The 15,719-nt window shown below is 42.7% G+C and overlaps 1 protein-coding gene across 2 annotated transcripts in view; it reads left to right on the top strand.

The window, feature by feature from the left end:
- Nucleotides 1–11,895, top strand: part of LOC311130609 (phospholipid phosphatase 2-like) — a 41,930-nt gene extending 30,035 nt beyond the window's left edge. For both annotated transcript variants that reach the window (XM_084163392.1, XM_084163393.1), the window contains exons 2-6: nt 5,572–5,723; nt 5,900–6,162; nt 6,401–6,458; nt 9,227–9,403; nt 9,764–11,895. In XM_084163392.1, coding sequence (XP_084019518.1) covers nt 5,572–5,723; nt 5,900–6,162; nt 6,401–6,458; nt 9,227–9,403; nt 9,764–9,913 — 800 coding nt within the window. In that variant the 3' untranslated portion in view covers nt 9,914–11,895. The remainder of the gene's footprint in view (nt 1–5,571; nt 5,724–5,899; nt 6,163–6,400; nt 6,459–9,226; nt 9,404–9,763) is intronic.
- The last annotated feature ends 3,824 nt before the right edge of the window (nt 11,896–15,719 follow it).

Consider the following 15,719-nt stretch of genomic DNA (forward strand, 5'->3'; position numbering starts at 1 on the left):
GGGGTCCAGACCAGTGTTCAGGCTCACAATACTTGGTGTATGTATTCTAAGTTTACTCATATGGGCTAGGTAAACTGGATACAGGCGTCAATAAGCCTTGAGTTTGCCAGCATTTCCATTCTGTTTTCAATTGCCTGCAAAATGTGAACATACCTACCAAATAGGATTTTGTATTTAATGGCTGTGTGTGTGTGTGGAGACAGAGTTCATGTAATTCTGTCTAAAACATTTCCCACTGTACAGTAATGACAGCCTTGCACACAGTAGCCCTCAAGTTTATTTTTATTAGACATTTATGGCTATGTATATTCCCGGTAAATATTGTTTTTCTGAATATGTTACAGAGAATTTGACAGCTGGTGCTAATCCCAAGCAAGTTACATTATGAAAGATCAATAATATGTAGAAACATTCAAAGTGACTTGTATGATGAACTCAGAAGTGAAATGGTGATGATAGTTAGTGTCCTCCAGAGAGCTCATCAGCCTATCCTGATTAAGTTACACTCAGCTCAGATGTTTGGAACAAAACAATGGCAAAATATTCCTCCAGAAACCAAACATATGTTATTGTGGACACTGGATCTGGCGGAGATGGAGGAATAGTCACAATAGCTAAGAAACACAAACCTCCTCTCCTCCACTCTTTCTGTGATTCACTTCCAGCACTGTGTGGACTTGGAGGAGGAAAAGGAAGCCAGAGACATTTGTTCCTTGACATTCTGGTGTGATTCTGTCTGACTTTTCCCGTGCCAGCTGGAGACAGGATGTAGGGTCAATGAATTGCCATCCAAAAGCCTCATCACACTTGTCCCACAATGTCCCTGCATCCCCCCAGGATGTTATGGATGGCCACATTGTCTTATGGCACCACCAGACAGGATGGAGGTGCTGAGGGCCTGGGGGCACTGAGACTTTTATTCTGGGGTTCTATTCCCTCACAAAGCCTTCTACCACTGTGTAAACACTGCCACAACAGCCCTGTACTGGTGGGAAACATGGAGAGGCTGGCAGGTGGGTTACAGCTGCTGGTGTTGACAAACACACACGATAATGGTTGGTGCTGGTTGGGAACGAAGGGTTGCCACTTTGTTCCTATATGGAATATGTGCTAGTTAAGTGGCACCTGTTTGGTGGTGACGCCGTCTGATCTGTGGTGCTCATAATGGTGGGTGCTTGTATTTACATGTAAAAACATAAATTCCTCTTGAACTAATATCAGAAGGCTAGCAACGCAACAGACCCTTTTGTAGATGTACAGTGCCTTTATAAACTATTCACACCCCTTGACTTTTTCCACATTGTTGTTACAAAGTGGGATTAAAATTGATTAAATTGTCATTTTTTGTCAACGATCTACACAATACTCTGTAATGTCAGAGGAAGAAAAATCCTAACCTTTCATTAATATATCTTGGTTAGATAAGTATTTAATCCCCTGAGTCAATACATGTTTAGAATCACCTTTGGCAGCGATTACAGCTGTGAGTCATTCTGGGTAAGTCTCTAAGAGCTTTGCACACCTGGATTGTACAATATTTGCCCATTATTCTTTAGAAATTCTTCAAGTCAAGTTGGTTGTTTATCATTGCTCGACAGCCATTTTCAAGTCTTGCCATAGATCTTCAAGCCAATTTAAGTCAAAACTGTAACTAGGCCACTCAAGAACATTCAACGTCGTCCTGGTAAGCAACTCCGGTGTATATTTGGCATTGTGTTGTAGGTAATTGTCCTGCTGAAAGGTGAATCTCCCAGTGTCTGTTGGAAAGCAGACTGAACCAGGTTTTCCTCTAGGATTTTGCCTGTGCTTAGCTCTATTCCGTTTCTTTTTATCCTAAAAAACTCCCTAGTCCTTGCCGATGACACGCATACTCATAACATGATGCAGCCACCACCATGCTTGAAAATATAAAGAGTGTTACTCAGTGATGTGTTGTGATGGATTTGCCCCAAATATAACGCTTTGTATTCAGGAGAAAAAGTTCATTTCTTTGCCATATTACTTTAGTGCCTTAATATAAACAGGATGCATGTTTTGGAATATTTTTATTCTGTACAGGCTTCCTTCTTTTCACTCTGTCATTTATGTTAGTATTGTGGAGTAACTACAATGTTGTTGATCCATCCTCAGTTTTCTCCTATCATAGTCATTAAACTCTGTAACTGTTTTAAAGTCCCCATTGGCCTCATGGTGAAATCCCTGAGCGGTTTCCTTCCTCTACAGCAACTGAGTTAGGAAGGACGCCTGTATCTTTGTAGTGACTGGGTGTATTGATACACCATCCAAAGTGTAATTATTAACTGTACCATGCTCAAAGGGATATTCAATATCTGCTTTTTTTTTTACCGATCTACCAGTAGGTGCCCTTATATATATTTTTTTTTTTTATGGGGGTCGATCAGCTTAATATTGCAGATAGATTGTAACTTCTATCAATGTAATTGTCTGCATCACTTCCAATCCCCCATGTTTTTTATATATATACTCCCCTTTATTACTTTTCAACCCCGCCATCCTTTCCCTACTTGGAGTAAATTAGTGAACAACAATGCCCAGGCCTCTACTTCCAGCCTATACTTACTATCTACACCTTATGGACACAGTCAATTTTACAATAATTCTATTTTATTTGTTTTTTTTTGTTTTTGCTCCTGAACTTCTTCTACTCTCAACCTCTCCGATCATTTTCATGATGTCCATCCGGTTTGCTTCTATATGCCATATCTTTCTAACTGTGCTCTTTCCCAATAGCTCCCAACATACAACCTATATACTTATTATGGACACAGTATGCTTACATTATTAGTTATCTTGTTGTTATTTGTTATTAGTCCCATCCTTCAACTCCATTCAATACCTCCCATCTATCTCTTAACACCATCCATATAGGATTTCTATTTGCCATATATATTTCAACCGTACTGTGATGTTTTACAAAAGTTCTGAACCTTTCTATTCTCATTGCTTCTACAGATTGTGAATTAAAAATAAACATTTTTGCTAAAAGTATTATTATATTATTGATCGATTGACTATGACTTTTCAGATCACCCAGTAATGCTATCTGCAAGGTTAGCTCCAGGTAAATATTGCAATCCTTTAGCCATTCCTGGACCTGTGTCCAAAAACAAGCTACAAATGGACAGAACCAAAACAAATGATCTAATGATTATGTCTCTTCACAGCAAAATCTGCAGAGCTGGGAAGATTGTATCCCCCATATAAATAACAAGAAGGTGCCCTTCTTTGCGACCCATTGGAAAACCTCCCTGGTCTTTGTGGTTGAATCTGTGCTTGAAATGTACTACTCGACTGCGGGACCTTACAAATAATTGTATGTGTGGGGTACAGAGATGGGTTAGTCATTTAAAAATCATGTTAAACACTATTATTGCACACAGAGGGAGTCCATGCAACTTATTATGTGACTTGTTAAGCATATCTTTACTCCTGAACTTATTTAGGCTTGCCATAACAAAAGGATTGAATTGACTCAAGACATTTCAGTTTTTCATTTTTTATTAATTTGTAAATATTTCTAAAAACAATTCCACTTTGACATTATGGGGTATTGTGTGTAGATCAGTGACACAATCTCCATGTAATCCATTTTCAGGCTGTAACACAACAAAATGTGGAAAAGGTTTCTGAAGGCACTGTAGCTTGTGTGAATCTCAGCTTGTATCTCCAGTTGAGGTTTCTCTCTCCAATGTCTGTCTCATTGTGTGTTTTGTCTTGTCTGAAACCTACTAGCAAGGTTAGACGGTCTGACACAGTGTACACTGATACGTCTTTATCCTGTAGCCATTTGTTCATTCTCCGAGGAACACAAAGGCTCTAGTGTTTACTGTTGTCCTTGGCATCCTCCACACAGCCAATGTCTCTCTTTGTTTAGAGGAGGAAGGTGTCAGTTAGTTAGTAGGCACATTTTCTGCGTAGCCATGCAAATGTAACCAGACAATGCCGTTCCTCATCTCGTGAGGTATTAGTCATGTCAACCAGACCAGACATTACATAGAGGTAGATAGATATATCATATTCTTCTTCAAGCTTATTCCTTGTCCAAGTGAATGTGTCCTCACCACCTTAAATGGAGTTTGTCCAGAACATTCCTTGCGGTGCAAGTGTGTTGACCTCTTGGCGGCAAACCAATCTATGATTGCCAGCCTGCCAGGGACAAATGAAAAGGACTGCAATGCTTAAAGACTAGAGTTGTACAGCCATAAGCTAGACAGATGTCTTCAGAGAGCAGAGAAACCCTGCCCATTAGAGCCTCAGCTTTACTAGCACTGTCTAAGATCCAACATCATTATTTTCATCAGTTCGTTTCTCAGTGTGGCATCGTTCTCCTGGCTCTCTATCTGTTACTCAGCCTGGAAACTGACCTGGAATGATGTCATTAACAGACGTGCTTCAGAAGGGAGGCGGGATGGGGTTGAAAGAGAAATTTATACTTTTGAAACAACATTTTTCAGTGTATGTATTTTTCTTTCATTTATTATGCAGCCTCATGGCATTTCCATACGCCCAAGGCTGCCTGCATGCTGGGCAGGGGAGCTGACTGGAGGGTTTCAGGGTGGGGAGAGAGTTCACACATATGCCCTAGGTCTTAGCTCCACTCCTGGTTTTACACACAAGAGCTCCAGGCTTGTAGGAGAAGAGAAAAAACACATTCCTAACAGTTGTGCCAATGAGGTATTTTTTTACATATCTGTTTTCATTTGCAGACAAGGAAGAGCATTATCCATTAAGTTTATCAACAGGAACTGCAGTAACGAACGTGTAATGCCTTCCTCATGGTGTGTTTGTGGCTTTGCATCAGGCATCAGACATGTCCTGAGTGTGTGTGGTTTTGAAGACATTTACGAACGTCTCAAGGACATTTTCCATCCACTCAGTAACCTTGAGCGGCTATATTGGGCTCGTTTGTGCACACCACCACATCAGTCAGTCTTCTAAGGAGGTGCACTGGGAAGGGTGTGTGTGTGTACATCTGAGTCTACTGTTTGTTTTTTAATCCCTTACTGTGCAGATGTACTATGACATTTCACAACCTACATCAATGTGTGCTGAGCTCTGCTTCGGTATGCTGTGCCTTTCTGGGCTATGAATATGGTATATTTACAGGATAGCATTGTTCCACTGAAACAGGTCTTCAGGAAAGGAGGAAAAAAGCTACTCAGAAAACCTTGAAGAAACATTTCACCTCCCAGATTGAATAGTGATGTAATGTCTGGTTTTCTGGAAATTGAAAATATCTGTTATTTCACAGATGGAATGCTGCCATAAAATCTTTGTATATTAGCTTGGATCAACAGCATTATCATCAATTATTCCCGGTGTACTTTATCACCTTTTATTATAGGAAAAGTCAATGTTGGTAGTTGAAGTGAATTAATGAAAGAAGAAAATAAGAAAATGAAATTCACATCCTGCTGGTTCAGGTGCTGGATGGAAAAAAAGTGTATGAAATGATGTCATCAATGGGAGCATATCAGTGTTGCGAGCATTATAAAATTCTCTCAGTTGAAGTGAATTAACGAGTTGCCTGTCATTTTTCTCTTCTCATAGCCGCTCTGCCCTTCCTCATCATGTCCATTGTGTTCCGGCCCTACCAGAGGGGTGTGTACTGTGACGATGAGGACATCAAGTACCCCCTCAAACCTGACACCATCACCCACGGCTTGCTGGCTGCAGTCACCATCTCCTGCACTGTCATCATTGTAAGTCCCTCCCTATACTTTCCTCTCTGACACATAGGTGAGCTAAATAACGTCTGTCTACACTGATTCCCAGACCAGTCTCACAAACAGGCGTTTCTATAAGCAGCCAGTGGACCAAACCAGATATCATATTGGAGTGTTGGATGTAATTTAATCATCTTTCTCTCTTCCCATAGATATCATCAGGAGAGGCTTACCTTGTCTATAGTAAGAGGATCCACTCTAACTCCGAGTTCAATGGGTACGTGGCGGCACTCTACAAGGTGCTGGGTACCTTCCTGTTCGGGGCAGCTGTCAGCCAATCACTGACGGACCTGGCCAAGTTCACCATAGGACGCCCTCGGCCCAACTTCATGGCCGTCTGCAACCCCAAGGTCTGCAAAGGCTACGTGCTGGAGATCAACTGCACCGGCAATCCTCGGGACGTCACTGAGTCCAGGTAGTTACTGAGGTAGAGGGTGTCAGGGAAATATTGTTGATGTGGGCATTGCTCAATGCCAGTGGTTAGTGCTGTACTGGAACCAATGCCTGCATATGCTGCAGCTCACTAGAACCAGGGTTGGTGACTACTGCTTTATGCTATGGTAGAAACACACTGAATAGATCAACTGTAGCCTCCACACAGCCATGACAGAAAAAGGTTTTAACAACATATTTGTTTTCTTTCTATTTTCCAGGTTGTCCTTCTACTCGGGCCACTCATCCTTTGGGATGTACTGTATGCTGTTTCTAGCAGTGAGTAAACTACACACACACCCTCATAATCAGCAGTCTCAAATATAGTCAACTGATGCAATGCCTCTCCATTTGAAACAGGAGTAATGGGGAATACAGTGGGGGGAAAAAAGTATTTAGTCAGCCACCAATTGTGCAAGTTCTCCCACTTAAAAAGATGAGAGAGGCCTGTACTTTTCATCATAGGTACATGTCAACTATGACAGACAAATTGAGATTTTTTTTTCCAGAAAATCACATTGTAGGATTTTTTATGAATTTATTTGCAAATTATGGTGGAAAATAAGTATTTGGTCACCTACAAACAAGCAAGATTTCTGGCTCTCATAGACCTGTAACTTCTTCTTTAAGAGGCTCCTCTGTCCTCCACTCGTTACCTGTATTAATGGCACCTGTTTGAACTTGTTATCAGTATAAAAGACACCTGTCCACAACCTCAAACAGTCACACTCCAAACTCCACTATGGCCAAGACCAAAGAGCTGTCAAAGGACACCAGAAACAAAATTGTAGACCTGCACCAGGCTGGGAAGACTCAATCTGCAATAGGTAAGCAGCTTGGTTTGAAGAAATCAACTGTGGGAGCAATTATTAGGAAATGGAAGACATACAAGACCACTGATAATCTCCCTCGATCTGGGGCTCCACGCAAGATCTCACACCGTGGGGTCAAAATGATCACAAGAACGGTGAGCAAAAATCCCAGAACCACACGGGGGGACCTAGTGAATGACCTGCAGAGAGCTGGGACCAAAGTAACAAAGCCTACCATCAGTAACACACTACGCCGCCAGGGACTCACATCCTGCAGTGCCAGACGTGTCCCCCTGCTTAAGCCAGTACATGTCCAGGCCTGTCTGAAGTTTGCTAGAGTGCATTTGGATGATCCAGAAGAGGATTGGGAGAATGTCATATGGTCAGATGAAACCAAAATAGAACTTTTTGGTAAAAACTCAACTCGTCGTGTTTGGAGGACAAAGAATGCTGAGTTGCATCCAAAGAACACCATACCTACTGTGAAGCATGGGGGTGGAAACATCATGCTTTGGGGCTGTTTTTCTGCAAAGGGACCAGGATGACTGATCCGTGTAAAGGAAAGAATGAATGGGGCCATGTATCGTGAGATTTTGAGTGAAAACCTCCTTCCATCAGCAAGGGCATTGAAGATGAAACGTGGCTGGGTCTTTCAGCATGACAATGATCCCAAACACACCGCCCGGGCAACGAAGGAGTGGCTTTGTAAGAAGCATTTCAAGGTCCTGGAGTGGCCTAGCCAGTCTCCAGATCTCAACCCCATAGAAAATCTTTGGAGGGAGTTGAAAGTCTGTGTTGCCCAGCGACAGCCCCAAAACATCACTGCTCTAGAGGAGATCTGCATGGAGGAATGGGCCAAAATACCAGCAACAGTGTGTGAAAACCTTGTGAAGACTTACAGAAAACGTTTGACCTGTGTCATTGCCAACAAAGGGTATATAACAAAGTATTGAGAAACTTTTGTTATTGACCAAATACTTATTTTCCACCATCATTTGCAAATAAATTCATTAAAAATCCTACAATGTGATTTTCTGGAGAAAAAAAATCTCATTTTGTCTGTCATAGTTGACGTGTACCTATGATGAAAATTACAGGCCTCTCTCATCTTTTTAAGTGGGAGAACTTGCACAATTGGTGGCTGACTAAATACTTTTTTTCCCCACTGTATATGAAAGGCAGAATAGGACAGGATTCACAGAGAGGGATTGTGCTCATATAAGGGCAAGGCAAAGGTTAAGCTGAGGAATTTGGACACACAGGCTAATGCCCTGCTGGACTGGACTGTTATTGACCGGAGATGAAGGCCTGTGTTCTGTTTCTAGTTATCCAGTTCAACTGCCCTGGGCCTTGTCATTGTGTATGGAGCTATGGACCGACAGACAGAGCAGGCAGGCGCCTCGAGCAGACGGCCGGTCCTCAATGCCAATCAAAACAATTAGTCATTCATTCCCTCTGCTTTGTTTAGTCATGTCACAGGCCCTTTGATATTCCCTAGTATGCGTGATTCATATCTCCAGCTCCCTACAAGTGTCCTACAGTGTTGAATGCTGAGATTGAGTGTATGTGTGATAGGGGGGCATGCATGGATGCCAACTTACACACCTACTACAGGAGGAGCCTGGTAGCAGCCCAAAGGAATGAATGTGCCAGATAGACATTCTGGCAGCAGCTCTCCTCTTCTGTGAAAAGGGTTTTCAGTCCGTAGGCATAAATTAGATCAGCATTCAACACCTTTTCACGCTTTATGCGATTCTAAGCATACCGTATTTCAGTTTTTGCTTGGGAGTTGATTTAAAGATACATTCTTGCCATTTACATTTTTATTTGACGACATGTACTGATGATGTGATGGCTGGCATTGTGAAATAGCTAAACAACATGCTTTCATTAAAAAAAATACATTTTTAGACATTTAGCAGACGCTCTTATCCAGAGCGACTTACAGTTAGTGAGTGCATACATTTTCATACTACATAGCCACTTGTAGAATGGACTCGCACACTGTTTACATGAAATAAACATTTACTAACAAATGCTGTGTTTCAGACATTCATTGAGGCATGATGGTAGACTTAGTGTAACTGGGGCCAGTTTACAGTCAAATAACATTGCCTTATTTGGTAAGATGGTTAAACCACTAATGACCTCAATCAGCAGTAAAGGCAAATTGTCTACAGAAACAGCTCTACTAATGAGAGAACTAAAATATCTCCTCCTTCTCTTTCACTCTAGTTGTATGTCCAGGCGAGGCTGAGGGCGAAGTGGGCAAGACTCCTCCGACCCACAATCCAGTTCTTCCTGGTGGCCTTTGCGGTGTACGTGGGCTACACCCGCGTGTCTGATTACAAACACCACTGGAGCGATGTTCTTGTGGGCTTCCTCCAAGGCGCTCTCATTGCCATCCTCAACGTGAGTGTTGCCTGCTGGCTTTTTATTGTTCCTACTTCCCTGTTTTGATTTAACCTCTTTCAGCAACGCCTTTTGGAAGTCTCAGAGACGTGGGTGATTCATATTGGAAAGCGAAGCCAAGATTCGTATTTCAGACTTCTGTGTGCAATTAGGGACCCTCCCAGACCCAATGTTTTATGATGTCTCTGGCCTGGTTAGAGAGCTGGAGGGGTTATGCAGCGCTCTGTGTGTTCCTCTCAGATGTGGAGCAGCTGCATGGTGCCCTCCACAACCAGACATATACAATCACACTTTCCAGATCTGCCCTTGGTCCTCTCACTTTGTCTGAACAACACTATTTCCCTCCTCTTCTCCTTACAGGTGCGCTACGTATCAGACTTCTTCAAGCAGCGTCCTCCCCGCTGCTCCAGCCCAGAGACGGCTGAGAGCGAGGAACTGGAGCACAAACCCAGCCTGCAGATGGCAGGTGCAGAGCACAACAATCATTACAGCTACCCAGGGCCTGTGTGAGAGGGGCCAACCCAGGGGCCCCCAGACTATGTCAACCACTCTCACCACAAACTCCCACAAACCACTGGGCTGACTGAGGGGGCAGCACACAATGCCAGAACCCTCTATGGCCTGGGTGCACCAGCCCTCTTCCGAAGACATGACTCCCTCTCCCCATGAATGGGAGAGGACTTTTTTTTATCATGAATGTTTATCATGGTTGATGTTCACAAAAAATTTTGTATATGTTTTTTTGAAACTTTCTTTTACACAATAGATTAGGAGAGAGTACCAAACATTCAGATTACAAAGAAAGAAAGAGACCGTTCTCGGAGATGTCTAGATTAGTCCCATTTTCGTGCACCTTAGTCGTATGAGTAATCTGAATTTCAGTGGGAGTTTTGGATTGATATGTTGAATGTTTCACTTATGTGAAATGGACTGCAGAGAATTAGAAATGTTGATGTTGATTGTGTAAGCTTTCCTTGGATGTTCAAGAGTGATATACCACTAGATCACAAACAATCACTGCAAACGTTTGGCATAAAGATTTTAGAATTTGGAAATGAGAAATTCAGCTTTTAGCTATGGACATTCTGGCCTCTCTATATTTTTATATATAATTTATAAAGAAATCACTGATTTAACCGTAACATTGCTCCATTGATAAGAATTGAAGGTATTAGGAAGGGCCTTTTAATTTATTTTCTATTATAAACTGGGTGGTTCGAGCCCTGAATGCTGATTGGCTGAAAGCCGTGGTATACCACGGGTATGACAAAACATTTATTTTTAATGTTCTAATTATGTTGGTAACCAGTTTATAATAGCAATAAGGCACCTCGGGGGTTTGTGGTATATGGCCAATATATCACGGCTAAGGGCTGTATCCAGGCACGCCGCGTTGCATCGTGCATAAGAACAGCCCTTAGCCGTGGTATTTTGGCCATATACCACACCCCCTCGTGCGTTATTGCTTAATTATAGATTACTTTATTCTCAAGGTTGGAAATGTCTATTAAGCTAGCGCTGTTCAGGTATTTTGCAATCACGATCACCCCTGCTAGCCACTATGAGCCACAAATACTGTATCTGCTAATATTGTGACATTTTTCATACTGCATGGAGAATGTGTGTAAATATGCATATAAGTATGTTGTTATTTTTCTCACATGTACATAATGTTCTGTGGCCCATATCAAACCAGTGCCTTCTTGGACTAGTGCCCTTTAAGATTGCCACAAATAGATCCGATTCCAAGTTCACAACACGAACCAGATGCCTTAGCATGAGCCTTTAAGGGTTGTAATGATACAGCTTACCATTCGAGTCGTTTGTTGCAAGCTGGTAATGCTGTTCTGTGCAAAGTTCAAAGATTTTTCCTTTCCTGTGTGGACTGATGGAGCTAATTTGTGAAGAACTGCTCCTGTACAGTGACTATGTCCGGCCTGGCCCTGCTTGGCACAGGAGGACTGACGACATATCAGTCAGCTCTGGCAGAGAGAGGCTCACCTGGTAGTGATTGTGAGGCTCAGAGAGCCGACTCTGAGAAGTGACCTGTGACAGTGGAATGGCAAGGGCCTCCTGCGGAGACACGGTCCCTATGGACTTCCAGACTTTTAAAGACTGCTTTGAATTCTAGAAATGAGAACCACCTGGAGCAGCTTCAGTGGAGTGTTGTTGTTGTTTAATGTCTCACCTGTGTATTACTGAATCCCCCAGCCCAAATTTAGCCATGAAACAATAGTATGAAAATGTTATGGTGTTTGAGTCACCTCCAGGTTTCCATCATAAAAGGCAATGTTCTGGGTTAGCCTTGTTCTGGGTGTTGTGTGTGTGTGTTCCATATGTAATCAAACTATTTCCATTAGAGGATTGCTGCCTTAGAATAGATCCTGGTTGGCCATTCTCTGTATGTCAAACATTATGCTGTTCTGTTCATCTACCCATAGCTGTTTATGTATACACAAAAGGATTCTAAATAAATACCAAATATACATGAAGATGTTTCAATGTCATATTTTCATATTAACTAAACAGCTGTTAAACAAACTGTGACCTGTCAGGAAGGTCTCATGGTAGCGTTCATCAAGGTTTAATCTTAATACAATGCATAATCTTGACACATCATTTGTCATACATTCCATTCCACATTAAATACGTTTGCATTCCAATGAACTCATTCGGTCATTAGGTAATCAAATAATTAGATGCCACGCTGGTTTCACTCTTGCAACACATATTTCACAAGTATGGGATAGGTAGTGGGGCTTGTGACTGATGTCACATTGTTTCTGAGTGATTTGTAGATCGTGATGAGGAGGGTAGAAAATCATTGCCATCTAGTCTGGACATGTTCCAGCTAGCTTGTTTATAGTAATCATGATTGCCAGCTGTTCTCTTCTTGATTATTCCAATCCCTCTGCACGAACATACGAGGTGGCAGGTCTCACTCAGAAATTGACATAGAAAAATTAATGTAACTTTTGGTTTAATTCACAGATAGTAACTCCTTTTCATCCATTGATAAAAGATTGGTATCTGCTTTAATGGGTCTATTGTTTGGAGAGGGAAAAGCCTGACCATAGAAATAAAATCCCTATGAGCCTGACATCCTTCCTTCCACGAGTAAGGGAATTCCAGTAGTTCTGCTACTACCATGGTTCTCCTGTCTGATTTCCTATTCTTGTGTGAGGAGTGTCTGTTTAGAGATTATTCCGTGTCCTCTTCGCTGTTTGTGTGCACTTGGCCATTAGTATTTTCACTAGCCATTGTAGGCAGTTTATCCTGTGTACATTAATGAGATGAATAGGGACGTCACAATCATGAATGTCTGTTGGGTTTCTGTTATCTTTGTTTGTGATGGAGTACAGCTTTGGAGATGCTAACTATTCACAGGACACCTTAGGACACTTCAACTGACATTTTCTGACCATTTTGACATAGCAGTAGCAATATGAGGTTATCCGTTTGATTTGTGCGTGATTAGTGTATGAGAGCCCAAAGCTTCGCATGGGATGCTATGCATGGTGTGAATATAGCTCAACTGGGCAGATCCATGATTTACGTGGTTCTTACTTGGAGACATCCTGTCGCGTGGCTGATTCATAGCCCCAGCTCTGTCCTGCTTTACAAGTTCAGTACAAAACCCCCTTGACTTAGCCCTGGCTTTTCAACAAGACTAATTAAAAACAAGTGCCAGGGATTGGGAGAGGTTGAGCAAGACTCCCCTACCCCCTCATGGAGAAGGACTGTAGAATGGGACGTCTCAATAAAAATGAACACACACATTTATATTTAAATAAACATTTTTGCAAGTCTTATTGGCAGCTCAATTGAACACCACAGTCACCCCTCATTTAAAACAATATTAGTAACTTATTTCGAAAGTCCTGCTTATGTATATACAGTGGTCCTCTGTAGCTCAGCTGGTAGAGCACGGCGCTTGTAACGCCAAGGTAGTGGGTTCGATCCCCGGGACCACCCATACACAAAAAAAAAATGTATGCACGCATGACTGTAAGTCGCTTTGGATAAAAGCGTCTACTAAATGGCATATTAAATTTATATTAATTAATTAAATTGTAACTTGTTTTGTGTTTCCGAGCAATGAGTGAGAGGCTACCGACCTGTAGCTGAAGTGCTACGACATTTCAACCCCTTATTCAGCATTGTAATAAGAACATTCACAGATCTGACTGGAGGTAACGTCTCGACAAATATGACTGTGCTAACCTTGCAGGTGTGCATTTATTATAAAAATATCAATATTAATCCAAAATGCAGGCATCATAATAGTAATTCATGACTAATAACACAGCAATTCACACAATTCCTTAAAACCCATCTTAGCTCCAAAGGCACTAATGGTCCAGGAGTTGGGATTCTGTGAATGGCTCAGGACATGGTGAAAAGTGTCTCCTCAAATGAGCGGTGGTTCCCAAACTTTTTTGGCCCATGACCTCATTTTGATATCTTCAAATATGGCAGGCAATTGAAAAACGTTTTAACAGTATTTCTGATTGTCTTCTCAACTCACCATCACATACTTTTAATATGGGGCTATGACAGTCAATTGCAAATTAGTCTGACATAATGTATCTTATCTCACCACCACTAATGAGAAGGGCCTCCTGTAGCTCAGTTGGTAGAGCATGGCGCTTGCAACGCCAGGGTTGTGGGTTTGATTCCCACGGGGGGCCAGTGTGAAAAATGTATGCACTCACTAACTGTAAGTCGCTCTGGATAAGAGCGTCTACTAAAATGTAATGATGCATGTCATGTTGGAGGTTCTCAAAGTCAGGGGGCGTGGTCGACAGTGCGCATCTCATCTCTGCTGACATATCCAACCTGGATCGATATTTGGTTTTAATGCAGACGAGAGCACTGAATCCGGCTTCACACAGATTTGAGCTGGCGAAGGGTACCATGAGTTTTATGGTGCTTTCAAGAGAACTGGGAACTCCGAAAAATACGAGGTCAAATCATGACGTCAGTGATCTTCAAGTTGGAAAGTCGGAGCTCTAGAAAGAGGCCCGAGCCCCGAGTTGGAATTCCGAGTTGGATGACCATTCAAAAACGATTTTCCCCATTTTTTTCAGAGCTCCCAGTTGTCTTGAACGCACTGAACTTGGAAGTCAGAGATTTCCGAGTTCCCAGTTCCCAGTTGTTTTGAAAGCTGCATTAATGCTGAGAGGGAGACGGCAAGGTATTCCCTTTGAGTCAGGAACCAAAACTCCTCTGTAGTGACCCGTGAATGCATTCGGTCAAATGACAGCTCGATCTGCTGTTCGATTTCACTTACCTGCATGTCAACTGAGCCAGGAACACAGTCAAAGTGCTCTTCCAAGCGTTGGAGGTGAGCAGTCATCACTCGTGTGGGACAGTTAGAGTGCAGAGGCCTGCCGGCCACCCTGCCATAGATGGAGCCCCATCTGTGCAAAAGCCCACCATTCGATCCCATGGAATCTATTTTTCATCAATATAGCCACGCAGCACACTGAATATCCCCTGTGCCGTTTCATGCTCGGGAATCGTGAGACAGAACAATATGTCCTTGTGAATAGCATCCCACGACATGTACAGTGCCTTGCAAAAGTATTCATCCCCCTTGGCATTTTTCCTATTTTGTTGCATTACAACCTGTAATTTTGTCACGCCCTGACTCTGAGCACTCTCATTTGTTGAGTCAGGGTGTGTATTTTCTGTGTCGTGTTGTGCTATGTTGATTGTCTATGTTGAGATCTAGAATGTGTAGATCTATGTTGGCCGGTGTGGTTCCCAATCAGAGGCAGCTGTAGCTCGTTGTCTCTAATTGGGGACCATACTTAGGCAGCCTTTTGACACCTGTTAGTTGTGGGATCTTGTTCCGTGTAAGGTATGTTGTTTGTATGCTACCTTGGACTTCACGTTTCGTTTGTTGTTTTGTCGTGTGTTTAGCCGTAAATAAATATGAATGCATATCACGCTGCGCCTTGGTCCTTCTCGTTCGTAAACGATCGTGACAGAAGATCCCACCAATCCTGGATCAAGCAGCGTGACGAGGAGAGAGGATGGACTTGGGAGGAGATGAGCGAGAGTCTGGCAAGAGGGATGGAGGCCATGATCACGGGGGAGAGACAATCCCCCAAAAAATGTTGGGGGGGGGCTCACGCCGTGGACGACGAGGCAGCGGGAGGCCGCGATAGAGCGGTTCCGCTGTTTAGCAGAGGAGGCCACCAGATTAGGGGGGCCATTGGTTCAGAGGGAGCAGAAGGAAAGTGTAGAGGCACGGCGAGAGGAGCTGGTTAGGCAGCAGAAGGAGCGGGGGTTAATGAAGGAACCCAGT

This window comes from Coregonus lavaretus, assembly GCF_964263955.1.
Source record: "Coregonus lavaretus genome assembly, chromosome: 6".
NCBI lineage: Eukaryota > Metazoa > Chordata > Actinopteri > Salmoniformes > Salmonidae > Coregonus > Coregonus lavaretus.